This window comes from Pseudorca crassidens, chromosome 12 (assembly GCF_039906515.1).
Source record: "Pseudorca crassidens isolate mPseCra1 chromosome 12, mPseCra1.hap1, whole genome shotgun sequence".
Lineage (NCBI taxonomy): Eukaryota > Metazoa > Chordata > Mammalia > Artiodactyla > Delphinidae > Pseudorca > Pseudorca crassidens.
Window position 1 is genome coordinate 72,275,051 of NC_090307.1, and position 15,005 is coordinate 72,290,055.

The 15,005-nt window shown below is 45.8% G+C and overlaps 1 protein-coding gene across 4 annotated transcripts in view; it reads right to left on the reverse strand.

Annotated features, from left to right (window-relative positions):
- Nucleotides 1–353: 353 nt before the first annotated feature.
- The window catches only part of SEZ6L (seizure related 6 homolog like), a 199,466-nt gene continuing 184,814 nt past the window's right edge, over nt 354–15,005 (reverse strand). For 2 of the 4 annotated variants that reach the window (XM_067700410.1, XM_067700411.1), the window contains 5 exons: nt 12,691–12,885; nt 9,542–9,574; nt 7,646–7,760; nt 6,196–6,298; nt 354–3,710 (listed from right to left, as the gene is read on the reverse strand). In XM_067700410.1, the coding sequence (XP_067556511.1) occupies nt 3,681–3,710; nt 6,196–6,298; nt 7,646–7,760; nt 9,542–9,574; nt 12,691–12,885 (476 nt within the window). In that variant the 3' untranslated portion in view covers nt 354–3,680. The remainder of the gene's footprint in view (nt 3,711–6,195; nt 6,299–7,645; nt 7,761–9,541; nt 9,575–12,690; nt 12,886–15,005) is intronic. The other 2 variants (XM_067700409.1, XM_067700408.1) reach the window with 2 other exon arrangements.

Genomic DNA, 15,005 nt, shown 5'->3' on the forward strand with positions numbered 1-15,005 from the left:
CATCACCCTCACCAAGGCAGATGGGCATCTTTGCAACCCACGGAGGGCCTGAAGAGAACAAAAGGCGGAGGATGGAGAATTTGCTGTCTGCTTGAGCTGCAGCATCTCTGCTCTCCTGTCCTCGGACACTGATGCTCCTGGTATGTCCTGCGTGGTGGTATGTGATGATGGCAGTGGACATGTCTTGTTCCAAACATTCCCCAAATGCTCCTGGAACCATTCCGAGTCACCAGCCAACCAGTCCTGTCTTGGCATTCAAAGTCTCAGTCATCCCAGCCGAATCCCCAGAAAATGGAAACATTCCACTCAGCGCCAGCCTGGAGTGTTTGTAACAAAAACCCCATAGCTTTGACTCTTTTTCATTTCTTTTATTAGCATCAATATATACAAAGTGGAAAATGACTTCATTTCATTATTCTAGCTTAGAAAGTTTGTTTTGCGTTTAATTCTATTTGGGCATAAAATGGAAATGAAAACTTCCCAGGAGAAAGCCTACCTTTGGGGGTTCCGAACAACTCAAGAAAACGGGACCTCAAATGACCCAGCGACCTCAAAAACATAGGAAAGTCATACCCTTCGGATTGACCAAAAGAAAGGTCATTTTTGCCCAAGGCTCACGCTCAGCCTACACGTACCCACGTATTTGCCCAGTCCCGTCCGTCTGCTCATACAACCGTTTGGATCACGTAGCCACTTCGTTTCCTGCTGGGCTGTTCGGCAGTCTCCAAAGCTATCAGCCTGAGGTTCTGCAGGCTCTCCAAGGAGCTGACTTCAAAAGGTCATTTTTAAAGCATGTCCGTGGAACTAAATAAGGATGGCCATCAAGTAGCAACCAGAATACTTAAGTTGGCTAAATATTTCTACCCTCTACCACCAGAAGAAGCAGAAAGATGAGTCCCAAGCTGAAGAGGGTTGAGTGTGTGCATTTTTAAAGCACAGGGTGGTAGCTGGCAGATACAGCTTATACGAATTAGCATGTAATACGCACCATCACATGCATTCTTTGAAGCTCGAAATCTCTGTAAACGTATTTCCCCGATGTTTTACAAAGAGTAGCTTGTAGGAAGGTTCAGTCTGTTCTCAAGTTTAAGATTGTATCCTGTTCAAAAATATTTAATCCCAGCGGGTTTTAACATTGAGCTTATTAAAAACAGACATGACATGAGCTGAAATGAGATGCCTGGTAAATTTTTGGCACGATTATTATGATTTGTTTTACCTTTACATATTACAAAGACACATTCAGGTATTTTAAAAAGAAAAATAGACACCAACCTGTCTTTTCAATCACACTGTACATTGTCAAGCTTGCATGATCCATCTTTTGACTAAAACAAACTTTTAAAACATGGTCACAAAAAAAATTAAAAAAATAAAACATGGTCACAGGTGCTATATGACTAGGACAGAACTAAGACATTGGAATCCTGGAAGAAAAAGAAAAATCAACACCTCTCTACCCCATCCAACAGCCAATAAGAACTCCTGGGCCATGGCCTGGCCAGTTTCGGGGAACAGGGTTAGAATAAAGATTTTATATTTTGTCAGTCTTTGTGAAAGGCAAATATTTAGTGTTCATGTAACCACAGTATGTTCTAAAATTAAATATCATTAATAGAGTTCTTCATTCTGGACGACCCAGGGTTAGGATTAGAATCAGCATCAAATAGATACAAAAGCAAAGATGTGATTCCGCCTTCAAAAAAAAGTTTGCATTATTTGCATTGCTCGTCTTTCTCCAGACATGACATTGCTCTCTAACGGTCTGCAACATTTCTCCTCTGGTTCTTTCATATAATGGGGTGGGCTTTGGGCAGCTGAACAGCAGCCTTTTATGATCTCTTGCTGTGCATCATGAATGGCAGAAGGAAAATATTTGGGCCTCAGACCCCCCCAGGACTGAGGTCCACGGTCCCGGCTGGGAGGAGAGAGAGTGTGTGTGTGTGTGTGTGTGTGTGTGTGTGTGTGTGTGTGTGTGTGTGTGTGTGTGTGTGTGTGTGTGTGTGCGCGCGCGCGCACATGCGCAAAGCCAACTGCCATATTCTGTTTCGGATGCTTCCTAAGCAAGCTACCAAAACATGGACTCCCAGCCATTCTCCCAAAGGCATGGCAGCCAGAAAGGTCTTGTTTGAAAACCAGCTGATTTAAAACAACTAGAGAGCATGGGAAGGCTCCAAAGGGCACCCCAAAAGCCACTGGGCCGGCGTGCCTCTCTGAGCCACTCTGACACTAGGGAGATGAACTGGCCTCACGTGCACTTTTCCTTCCAAGCATCCTCACCCCTTGCCTTCTCTTTACACCTATATTTAGAAAAGAATCTTCCAGATAATCACACACTCACCAGTCCTACTGGGTTGAGGTGAAAGGACTCTGATCAAATACCAGGATGCGGGATTAATGAGATGCTAAGAGTTCCTTTCTGGCCTAAAATTCCTCCTTCTCTCCTCACTGGAGTTCAAATCGTGTGATGTGGATGCCGTTGTGGCTTTAAGCCCCCCGTTCCTGTTCCTCGGCACCTCTATGGTCAAGCATTCACGCCACCATCCAACATCCGGGCAGAGCTTCAGAGAATAGAAAAGTGGTTTCTTCTCATAGGACCCTCCCTCCCTCCCAAATACTTGACTGCAAGTGTATTCTGAAGGTGCCACCTTTTAGAGTGACAGTGCACTTGAGTCTCCCCTATTTTGAGGGCTCTGGCAGTGCAGCACCCTGGGAGGGAAACAGAGCTCACCCCTGGATTTCTCCCCTGCAACCCAAAGCCTCTTAACACTACGGGCGGTACTGCTCACGCCTGCAAAGACTACGAATCTATCATCACGGCTTGAGGGTGGCCTTGTTGAACAAGGTGATCGATTCTGGCCCTTGGAGCATAAATTACCTGCTCTTTCATCGTTGAAAGAGTATCATTTTATTCTCTCGATTCCCTTAGCCAGCTTTGCCCCTCATCCACTTCTTCACTGGAACTCTCAGATCTCTCATCTTCTCTGAAAACTTTCCTTTGTCACCTGTCACCTTTATAGAAAGAAAACATTTTCTTAGTTTGCCAGCATCCAGTGAGGCCAGGGTGGTGAAAGAGAATGTTTGTGTAACACCTTTGCTGCCTTCAGAGGGGCATGGGAGGGAGGGGACGGGGCAGGTTCTTTTAGCAGCTGAGGAAAATGGAAGGGAGAAAACAGACTGGTTTTGGAGTAGTGCTGTTTAAGTCTCTGTGCTAAATTTCAACCCAAGTTAATCCAACAAGAAATACCCTTTTCCAACCTAATCTTGGGACTTAGATTTGTACGAAAAACACCATGGGCATGGATCCTGAAGATGCATGCAAGTTGATGCAGCCGTAGCACGGCATTGCTGATAGGAGAAACAGCCTGTTGCTGTTTTTTTTTTTTTTCCTTTTCCCTCTACTGCTGTGTTTGCTATTTTACAGGTCCTCCACCTGCCTTCAGGATTGAGGCTGTACCACAAATTTGGCTGCAGCTGCAATACATCCAACCACACCTATTTCGATTTTAAATATAATAAATACAGTGAAGAAAACAGAAAGTCTTCAGTAAAGAGTCTAAAGAAAAGACAGCCGACACTCTGGGCTTTCCATCAAATGCCACATGGTCTCTGGATGAATTTCTCGAGGAGGCCGTAGTTGAGTTTGTATCTGTAAGTTCCCTTGTCACGTGGAGCTCTCTCTAGATGGAAACTTCATACTCTCTGGTTTCCTGTGTGAGAGAGAAGCACAGATCTGTTGACCCCTTGTGTGGCAGAGTGACTCATGAATCGTTCTGGATCTTCACCCTTCTCTGTATCCAAGATATTGGACATAGGACTTTGCAGTGCTCTTTACTCTAAACTTGACTTGCTTTTACCAATGGGTTATGGGAAAGTGGGTCATAAGAGGGGCCTGAAAAGTGCCTGTGTGTTTCTGCTGCTGGCGTCCTGCCCTTCTGCCTTCACCACGAGTAGAGCATGCCTTGATGGCCTTTAGTGCCGGCAAGAAGATGAGAGTCATGGACAGCAGAGCTGAGTCATCAGCCAACCACATATGTGTGAGTGAGCACTGCCAAACCAGGACTACCACCCAGCTGAAACTAGCTGAAAACACTGTCCCATGGACTGATGAGCAAATTAACGCTTGTTACTTTGAGCGACTGAGTTTTGGGATTGTTACTCAGCATTATCATAGTGCTAGGTGACTGATACATACACGAATAAGTCTTAATAAGGTCTAGTTTCTAAAGGGCTATTTTTCATCAGCTTGACCTTCTCTGAGGATTCAGAAACAAGCTATACACAATGTAAAATAACATATGACCTTGTCTTACCAGTGCCATATCTAAAATGACCACAACACGTAGGCAGCAACCAGTTCAATTTCTCCAATACTCGTGGAGTGTGTGTAATATACTCCAGGCCCCCAGGGCAGAGGAGTAGGGAGATATAAGAAGTCATAGGCTCGGCCCCATGTCACTGTCACATGCTTTAATGGAGGTCTACAGTTCCCACTGGGTCAACACAGATATGCAATTCTGTCTGTGCTTCATGGTAGATGCAAGTTTGGGGGGCAGGCTCCAAGGTGGTCTTCATGGTCCCCAACCTCCTGGTATTCACATTCCTTGTATGATCCCTTCCCCTTAACTGTATGCAGAACCTATGATTTGCTTCTAAGCAACAGAATACAGCAAAGGTGCTAGGATGTCACTTCCGTGTTTGTATTTTGTAGGATTGCGACCTCTCTCTCTCTCTCTCTCTCGCTGACTCTGAAAAAGCAAGCTGCCATGTTGTGAGTTGTTCTATGGAGAGGGACACATACAAAGGAACTGAGGTTGACAGCATGCAAGAAACTGAGCCCCTTAGTCCAACGACCTGCAAGAAACTGGATGCTGTCAACAGTCATGTGAGCTTGGAAGTGGTTCCTTCCCCAGTCAAGCCACAGATGAGACTGCAGCCTTGACTGACACCTTGATTGTAGCCTGTGAGTCCTGGAGCAGAGGACCTACGTTAGCTGTGCCTGGACTCCTGACCTACAGAATCTATGGGGTAATAAATGTGTGTCCTTTAGGCTCCTAAATTTGCAAAAATATTATTACACATCAATTGATAACAGGAGGTCAGAGGAAGCAGGAGTGCTGCAAGGTTAGCACGGACACGGAACAAGTTTATGCCCCCAATATTGGGAGATGATTGTACATCGTCACACAGTGAATTTGAAGGTTGTGGTTTTGCAAACTCGTGACCAGCCTTCTTGTTCTTCACACATGCCTCTGGGCCTTTGCACGTGCTCTCCTGTCTTCCTGGCATCTTTTTCAGCCACCTTATATGACTCAGCTTTCTCAAAGATGAGATGAGATGGCCTTCTCCCATCCCATCACACACTCATAGCACCCTGTCCACTTTCTTTCATGGCCCTTAAAAATTATGGTTGGCCCTTAAAAATTACGGTTTGTTGCAATCAAGATATTCACTGGCATATTTGATTGTTTGAGGTTCAAGGAGAGGCAAGAGAGGCTAACAGAGTTGCATCCTGGCTGCAGGCTGTGTGTTCTGGCTGTGTGCAATCTTGACCAAATCGTTTTTCCTCTCCCTGAACCTCAATGTCCTCATCAGCCAATCAGAAATAACCAGAGAATCCATCACAAAGAGTTACAAGGATTCAAGGGGATTATGCATTTAAGGCGCCTGGCCCATAATATTACTATTACCATTACTACTACTACTATTATTGATATCTGTCTCCTTTGTGAGCTTATAAGCTCATTAACGGAAGGACTGTGTCTATTTGGTTCAGCTGTGTCCCTAGTACCAACACAAGGCTGCTGCTCAAATGTGTGGGGATGGTGCGCACTGCCATTCAATAAGGAATATAGTTTAATAAGATGTTGGGAATGCTGCCCACTGCCACCAGGCCACCGCTGGGCTCGGACCCATTTTAGCTGTCTCTCCATGGGTCTCTGGTGCAGCCCCTTCTTTCTGTGGCCATTCTGCTAAGAACAAAGAGTTACAGGCTTGTCATCAATTCCTAGAACGAGCTGAGCTCTCCAGCAGTTACCTCAATAGGGGTCTTGGCGGGGATGAGACAGGAGGACCACTGGCCATGCCTTTCTGCCAGCAGCATCGTGAGCAAAAGGAAATTAAACCTCCCGTTTTGACGTCGATGGATTCAGAGCAAAGAGGGAGGCACCAGGGAGAGAAGAGAGACCCACTCACCCCTGTCTCATAAATGGGGTTGTCAAACTCGGTTTCCACGGTGATCTGGCTGTAGGGGTGGGAGTACATCAGGGGCAGGCGGAGGTTGGAGTAATAGCGGCATCTGGAGAAGAGACGGTGAAGGGAAGAGAAGTTACTTTTCCTGGACGAGGAGACACCTTCCAGTCCCACAGGGGAGTGGTGGGTGCCACTTCCTGAGCATGGGCACCTCCATGGATAACAAGGAGGATGTGTGGAGACGGCCTCTTGTAGGTGAGAATCCGAGTGGGGTAAAAGCTGAAATCATAATCGCTCTCAATTTCTAACCCAGTCGGTGATCCTTAAAACCCCGGACCTCCCCTTACTGGAGCTTAATGTGTTTTCTCCTGTAAGATGATACAAGTCCCTCTTTAATGCAAAGGGCAAGCGCAATAATAATGAGCATTTATTAAGCATATATTGTGTTGCCTCAGAGCAGCCTTCCCTGACCACCTATTTAGATCTGGTCTCTGTTCCCACACCCTGTCTCTTTCCTTTATTGTGTTTATTATAGTGTGTGATAATGTGTGTATTTCTCCTCTTCCCCCCTCCAGACTGTGAGCTCCACAGGGACCATTTAATGGTCCCTGCCTCAGGGCCTTTGCACTTGCTGCTTCTCTGCCTGGAATCCTCCTCTCCCAGGTATCTGCATAGTTTACTCATTGTTGCTTTCAAGCTCTTACTCAAATGTGATTTCTCACTGGGGCCTCCTCTACCCCTCCCCCACTTAAAATGCAACCACTGCCTCACCCCAGCTCCCTTTTTCTCTCTTCTAAGTTTTCTTTTTCTCCCTGCATTTTTCACCTTCTAATGTACTACTTACTTTTATATTATACTTTACTTATTGTCTCTCTTCCCCCATTAGAACCTGTGCCCCACATGTCAACGATTTCTTTTTGTTTTGTTCACGACAATGGTCTTAGAGCCCAGAAAATGGCCTGGTACAGAGTCGGTGCTCAATAATTGTGAAATTGAACGAATTAGTGAATATGCTAGCCATAGATGAATATCTTCCTTCCTTGTTAAAGGCACGTTCTATGATCCCTGACACCTGGGACAATGACATTAGACTGTCAATACATACATGCTGAATAAGTGAGGGAATGAATGAGTGAATGAAGGGAAGAATGAGTCAGTGTGCCTGGCAATAGGAAGTGTCTCTCTCTCCCATTAAACATTAGCTCTGTGGGGTCAGGAGAGTGTCTGTCTGATTTGTTGCTGCATGCTCAGCCCTCCTACCATGAAGGGTTGGCAGGCGCACGATCTAAATATTTCTCAGAGTTGAATTGAATCACACCATCCCTTCAATCACACAAATGCCACTGTCCCCAAGAGTGGAGACCTTGAGGCTCAGGGTCCATGACGAGCCCTGCCCCTCAGCACGCTGGTCGCCGAGTGGGTGAGAGCCCCACTCCCACCCGAAGCCCCGTACCTGGTGATGTAAATGTAGGCTCCTCCCAGCAGCAAGGAGATGAGGAGGGCCGGGATGAAGATAGCCAGTGCCACGTTTCCCCCTTCCAGAGACGTCTCGGCTGCCGCTTCTGCTACTAAATGCACAAGCCGGTGAAGGCCCCTGGCTCCCAGGGGAGTACCCGCCCTCCCAGCCCCGCACCCACTCCAAGACCTAATGTCACAGAGCCAGCCACTGGAGAACCATCTCCAGAAGGGAGAAGAGGCAAAGAGTAAAGGAAATGGTGCTGGTTCTTGGCAACAGAGCCCCAGACCTATTCTTGGATGGGGTGGTCATCAGTTGAAATCTGGTTAAAATCCAATTCCAGGGAAGACCTGGAGAAAATCCCCAACGTGCTAACTGGAAAGGCAGATCTGCTTGACAGTCCATGGAGAAGACAGAGTTGTGTCCAGACTGGCAGGTCCCTCCCAGACCTGCTCAATCAGACCCTCCAGCAGAGGGTGCTGAGCAGCTGGGTCAGTGCTCGGTACCTGCACACCTCATGACACCCCAACCGCACACCCCATGACACCCTAACCATGAAGACACAGTTTTCATCCTCAGAGGCCATGGCTGCACACTCTCAGGCAACCCTCTCGGCCTCACCTGGGGCCTCCCGCTACCTCCCAGTGGTTAGAGGAAATCACAAGAACTATGATGATTATTGTGGAGGTGGAGGCGGGGAAGGGGGCGTTTTCCGAGAAAGGCTTGAAGGCAGACTCCACATCCCTTCTGGACACACTCTGCCGTTCTCCACAGCCACGTCTAACAGAGCTCGGCGTTATACAAATCTGCAATCCGTTAGCCACCACTCCTTGGGTCTGAAAAATCAGTCTTAATACCCACGATAAATGTGCGAGCCCAGAACATTACGATGGCATCACACCCGCTGAGCAACCCAGGCCTTTGAGATGTTCTCATGGTCCATTGGCCGTTGCAAGACAGCGAAGGAAGGGCCTGCATAGAGCCTAACACCACAAGTGCCCTTCTTCTAGCGGAGTGACCGATACATGCTCCCCACAGCCTACACATGTATTTGAGCTCCAGCTCTGTCTGCTTGGATTAAAATGTCATCTGTTGCAGAAGAGAGCAACTAATGACATGTAATTTCCACTGCCCCAGATTCTGAGTGAACAATTTATTGTCAGAAAGATAAGTGGCTCCAAAAATAATATAAAAAACTGTCCAATTAGTTAAAACTTTTTTTAAACAAAATATGTTATTTTTTTCCTGACACGACAGCCCAGTGAGTGGTTTTGTACCAAACTGAACGAAGGTTATACAGAATGCAGAACATTTTACGTGTGGGATGCACTGAAAAGGGAAGATAAAACAAAATCGTGGATCACTTTTAGCATCTGTTCCACATTAATAAATCTCACTTGGTAATTTCTAACAAGAACAGAAAACAAGGGGGATCCAGGGACAGCTATTTTGGGGAAGAAAAAGACGGAGGGGAAAACAGACCACAGAGCATCCCCTGGGGAAGACCTTTCCCTCCCAAAACCAGGAGCTTGCTCAGCATGAAAGGTGAGGCATCTCTGGATTTAGCTCCCCCAAATAGCACCACATGGCTGAAAAGTTTTACAAGAGGGTATGTGTTTCTCAGGCACGTGAACTCCCAGATGTTTTTACCTCGTCATCATGAACAGAACGGGCGTCAAATCTCTTTTAGGTCATAGTTAGGACTATAAGTTGCAAATTCAATGATTTTTTTTTTTCTTTACAATGTCATTTGTTTTGAAATTATCCTCAGCAGTGTGAAGGCAGCATTTTTGCTTAACTTTCTGTTAATGCCTCGATAAGGATCTCCAAGGACCTTCCCTTGCTTTCTGCTATTAGCTTGGTTTATGGGATTTTTTTCTTCATGGGACTCACCTTCTAAAGCGTGTTCAAAGCTGTCTTGATTAACTGAAAGAGAAATTGGAGCATTGCTCAATGTCAAGTGAATTCACTCTGTTTGCATGAAGCACCCCCCCCCCCAAATTAGGTGCAAAAGTCCATTCCATGCTTTGCTGTAGTGCTGTGGTTTTGTTTATTTTTTTAAATCTTAGGCTACCGGAATTAGTGGAAATGCCTCATTCCCTTCCTAAGTTCCTGAGAGAAGATGAGACAGATATGAAAGGAAAAGGACGATAATTACTGAATACTCACCATATGTCAGATACTGGGCATCAAGAGCTTTATATATATTTGCTCACTTAACACTCACAACAATCTCATTAGGTAGATACTATTCTCATCCCCATTTAACAGATAAGCAAACAGAGGTTCAGAGAAGCGAAGTGATTTCTCTGACATCACACAGCTCCTAAGTGATGGAGGCAGGATTTAAACTTGCTTGGCTTTCTTGGGCCTTTGCTCTGAACTACATAGTCCTGGTCTCTTCAGTGTTTTTGCGTCGGACCAAGGCTGATGAATGGTGAGGGGCAAGACAAAATTCCAAATCCGAAATCCTGAGCCCAGCCAGAGGTGAAATTGTTTTCCTGCTTTGAAATATACATTTATATGAACCTTTCTAATTTCACTTTTATTCCATATTGATTTGGAATATAGGATTTTTATTCCATATTTTCATTCCTTCATTGCCATAGACTGGAACTCTCTGCAGTTGGTTTATTCCCCTGGATTCCCTGTACAACTCCTCTGGAAGTTCAGGATGATGGGGGCTGGTGTCTTCACGCTTTGGCATCAAAGTCATCATGATACCTGAGCACAAAAATATACCCACAGGGACGGGGTTCAGGGATGCAAAACCCCCAGAGTGAAGGGCTTCGATGGAAAGATTGCATGATAAGGTCGTGGGAGGAGCTGCCCCCCAAAGGCCCAGCAATAGCGGTGTCCTACATAATACGGAGATTTCCTAGTTAGAGCTTCGGTCAAAGTGACTCTCTGACTTTCATCGTTATCATGTGATGATAACAAAACCAGCCGACAAGAAAGCTAACTAACTGACTGCAGACATCTCTGGAGCCAGGGCATTAGGAACATGGAAAGATTAAGACAGATGCTTCCTACCCAAGACATGAATGGGACCTTGACTGCGTGTCTGGGAGGGCATGAGCTTCCATGAAATCTTAGAAATGGAAGGAAATGTTGAACCTCTGAGTGTGATCAGTGGGCCCCGGGGGCACGTGCTAAGAGGCAGCTTCCTGGGCCCTTTCCTGGACCTGCCAGGGCAGTGTCCTTGGGAACCCAGGGCCCCTGAGTCCCAGGGGGTGGTCTCACACTGGTGCTCTGTCATTTCTCCAACTCCAGACCACAAACGATGGACCCCACTTTTTTGGGGAAGAGGAAGTGATTTATTATTTCATTACAGAGTTGGCAGGGTGGATCACAGGAGTGGAAGTGGAGAGGAGAGAAAAGGGCAATGGTCTCCCAAGACAATGTCTTTCCTGCTAGACGGTCTGTTGTACCTGAGGGGCCAGCACTGCCTCACCCGGTGGGGTTTCAAGGGCAGGGAATTTATAATTAGCAGAAGTGGGTTCAAATCCTAACTTTGTCTTATACCAGTTGTGTGGTTTGGGGTAAGTCACCTAACCTCTGTGAGCTTCTCTGTCCACATTTGTGAAATGGGTATGACGGCTCACCTCTCTCAGAGTATGGTCATGAGGCTTCAATGGGGTGATGCAGGGAAAATCTTTTTTTATAGGTACAATTCACATGACATAAAATTAACCATTTTAATTCAGTGTCCAATTCAGGGGCATTTAGTACGTTCACAATGTTGTGCAAGCATCGCCTCTATCTAGTTCTAAAACGTTTTCATCATCTCAAAAGGAGATTCGGTATCAATTAAGCAGTTACTCTTCCCTCCCCACCAGCCCCTGGGGAGCTCTAATCTGAGTTCCATCCCTACGGATTTACCTACTCTGGACATTTCATTCGAATTGAATCATACAATACGTGACCTTTTGTGTCTGGCTTCTTTTCACCGAGCATCACCTTTTCAAGGTCCATCCATGTTATAGCATTCCTTTTTACGGCTGAACAATATTCCCTTATATGAACATGCCACATTCTGCTTATCCATTCACCAGCTGATGGACATTTGGGTTGTTTCCATCTTTTGTGAATAATGCTGCTACGATCATTTGTACAAGTGTTGGTTTGAATACCTGTTTTCAATTACTTTGTGCCTATACCCAGGAGTAGAAATTCTGGCCGGGAAAGTATTTTTAAGCCTTAATGCTGGACTTCATGAACGAGCATTTGGGGATCCGCTGAAGTTACGGGTTCCCAAGTAGAAATGTAAAACTGCATGTTTCAGTTCCCCCGGGGGAGAGAATTCAGAGCTTTCTGCCTGATTCTCAAAAGGGTACCAACACCATAAAAAGTTAAATCCACTTGCCTAAAGCGCTGAACATACTTAGGATATGATTATGAATTTCACACCTCAAAGACACGGATAAATGGATCCAAATCTCACTAGGTGTGCCCTAACTTAATTTCAACGATGAGTGGTTCACTGATTCTAAAATACACTTCCCCCCCTTTTCACCATCTCTGAGATGGGGGGTGTCTTACAATCACTGGGGTATTACAATCGCTGCCACCAGGTGGCGCTCAAGATGCCTGTGCTTGGGCAATCAGCAGCCCAGGACCATCAGTACCTGGAGGATAGGTGTGAGCATCTTGGGAGAACGCCCAGAGGCGACAGGGGAACACCCATCACCCTTGGGAACCAAGTGGTTGTGAGAAGGGGGTGCAGGAGGCGGGAAACGTTTCAGCCACGCTGTCCAAGCAGGAGTCAAAAGCAGGCTGCCTCTCCTTTATGATAAAAACCTAAGCTCTTTTAGTAAGTAAAAACAAAAATGCTAAGAAAGGAGAAGGCACCGTGTCATAGTTTAATTGGAAGCCATGTCCTTCCTCAGCAGTGCAGACAATAACGGTGGTGTCTTAAATTTAGTGAAACACAGTAGCCTGGCTTTTTAGAGCAAGTTTAGAATCGCTGCAAGTCAGTCTTTACATCTCTGGGTCCCTCATTCCCCGGGACTCCGGGGGTGGGGAGGCGGTGGTTTCTTTACCTTTACAGACGGGCAGTGGCCCATTCCAGTGGGATGGCTGTCCCAGGATGCATCGAATGGTCACTTCGCCCATGAGCTCGAAGCCCTCATAGCACATGAAGGTGAGGGACTCTCCTGGCAGGTAGAGTCGTTTGTACAGGATTTGGTACCCATTTTCAGGTAACCCTGGGTTGTCACATGCCAGGGACTCCTCCGCTGAAATGCAAGCCAAAAGGAGCTCTGATGAGACGATGTAAATCTCTGGGGACTCCTACTCAGAGCCTGTGTGATCTGAGGCCAGTCTCTCCAGCATCATTTCTCTGCATCCCCACCTTGAACTGAACTGTTGCCCACTCCTCAAACTCCCCTTTCCCTCTCCCACCTCTGGGCATGGGTTACACATGGGCACAGTAGGATATACTGAGCTGTGGAATCTGGGTTAAAAATCTGGGTTCTGCTACTTATTAGCTGTGTGACCTCCAGCAAGGGCCACAACCTCTCTGAGCTTCAGTTTCCTCATCAGTAAAATGGCAATAATAGCAGTACCTATCTCACAGGGACCTGGAAGATTAAACAAGATAACGTGCAAATGCTTTAGCACGCCCTTGAAATGTAAGTAATCAGTAAATAATGGACGGTGGTGTCGCTAAATTATGAAATATTCCTCCTGCTTCTCACCTTATACCTCACCTGTCCACACAGCCGGGATAAGTCTTGTTTTTCAATACTCAGTCCTCATATCTCCTCCTTCAGGAAGCCTTCCCTGATGCCCCCTACCCCTAATTGAGTCACTAATCTCTCCGGCTCTTCCTCCACCACAGCATTGCATACACTGTATTGTATTTAATTATTTACTACCAGTCTTATTACTACCAGGAGATGAGCCTGTTCAGGCATGCTGGAAGCTCAGGGCCTGGTATACAGTAGGAACACAAATGACCCTAACATATACAGTAGGAGCATCATAAATGACACCTGCTAGCTTAAGACTTATTGGAGAGTTGAACCTGACAGTTTGACCCATTCCAGGGCCAGCGTGTGATCTAGTTCCTTTTCAGCACCTGGATGGGCTGGAAAGCCAGCAAAAACTGCTGTGCACACAAGACTACACATCCTGAAACATTAAAAAGTCTTACTATTAAAAAATTTAAATTGGGTAAAATTCTACATAATATGAAATTTACCATCTTAACCATTTTAAGTATACAGTTCAGTAGTTTCATTCTGTGCAGTTCCATTGTTGTACAATCAGCCTCCAGAACTCTTTATCTTCCCAAATGGAAACTCTGTCCCCATTAAACACTAACTTCCCATCTCCCCTCCCAACCAACCCTTGGCAACCACCATTCCACTTTCTGTCTCTATGACTTTGACTACTCTAGGGACCACATATAAGTGGAATCATCCAGTATTTGTCTTTTTGCGACTGGCTTATTACACTGAGCATAATATCCTCAAGGGTCATCCATGTTGTAGCTTGTGTTTGAATTTCCTTCCTTTTTAAGGCTGAATCATATTCCATTGTATGGCTGGACAAACATTTTGTTTATTCATCCATCTGTCAATGGACACTTGAATGGCTTCCCCTTTCGGCTATAGTGAATAAAGCTGCTATGAACATGGGTGTGCAAATACCTCTTTGAGACCCTGCCTTCAATTCTGTGGGTAGATACCCAGAAGTGGGATTTCTGGACTATACAGTAATCCTACATGTAAGTTTCTGAGGAACCACCATCCCGTCTTCTACAGTGGCAGCACCATTTTACATTCCCACAAACAGAGAACAAGGGGTTTTCTATGCCAAATCCTAAAACATTTTGCTCCTTCTGGATCTTGCTTTGCTGTACAAAGACCCAAGTCTTTACATATCACAGCTGCACCTGCCATACATGTTTCAGAGAAACAAGCTTCTGTCCACAGCTTCCAATACTCAGTTGATTAGTGAAACTCGGAAGAGATGACATGCTGCCTCTTTTACCTGAAGGATTCCTATAATATCTGAGTGATTTTTACAATTTACTAGTGTAATCCCCCAGCTTGCCATCATCCTGACTCTGCAGGCCCTCGGTTTAGAACGTGGAGCAGGTGGGTCTTTTATTATTTCACACCTGGTGATTCCACTGCGCTTGGAGAAGAGGCAGGGTCTCCAGATTGGGCTATTAGGGCTTTGTCCATCTGCTTCCTGCCTCCCTCTCAAATGGTTCCTTAGTTTACATCAAACTAGTCACATTTTGCCAGATGGGTTACTCTGTTTCACCCTTTTGTGCTTTGCCTACGCTGTTCCCTCTGTCTGAGATGCCCTTCCCCTTCCTATCTAAAGGAGAGTGACATAAATA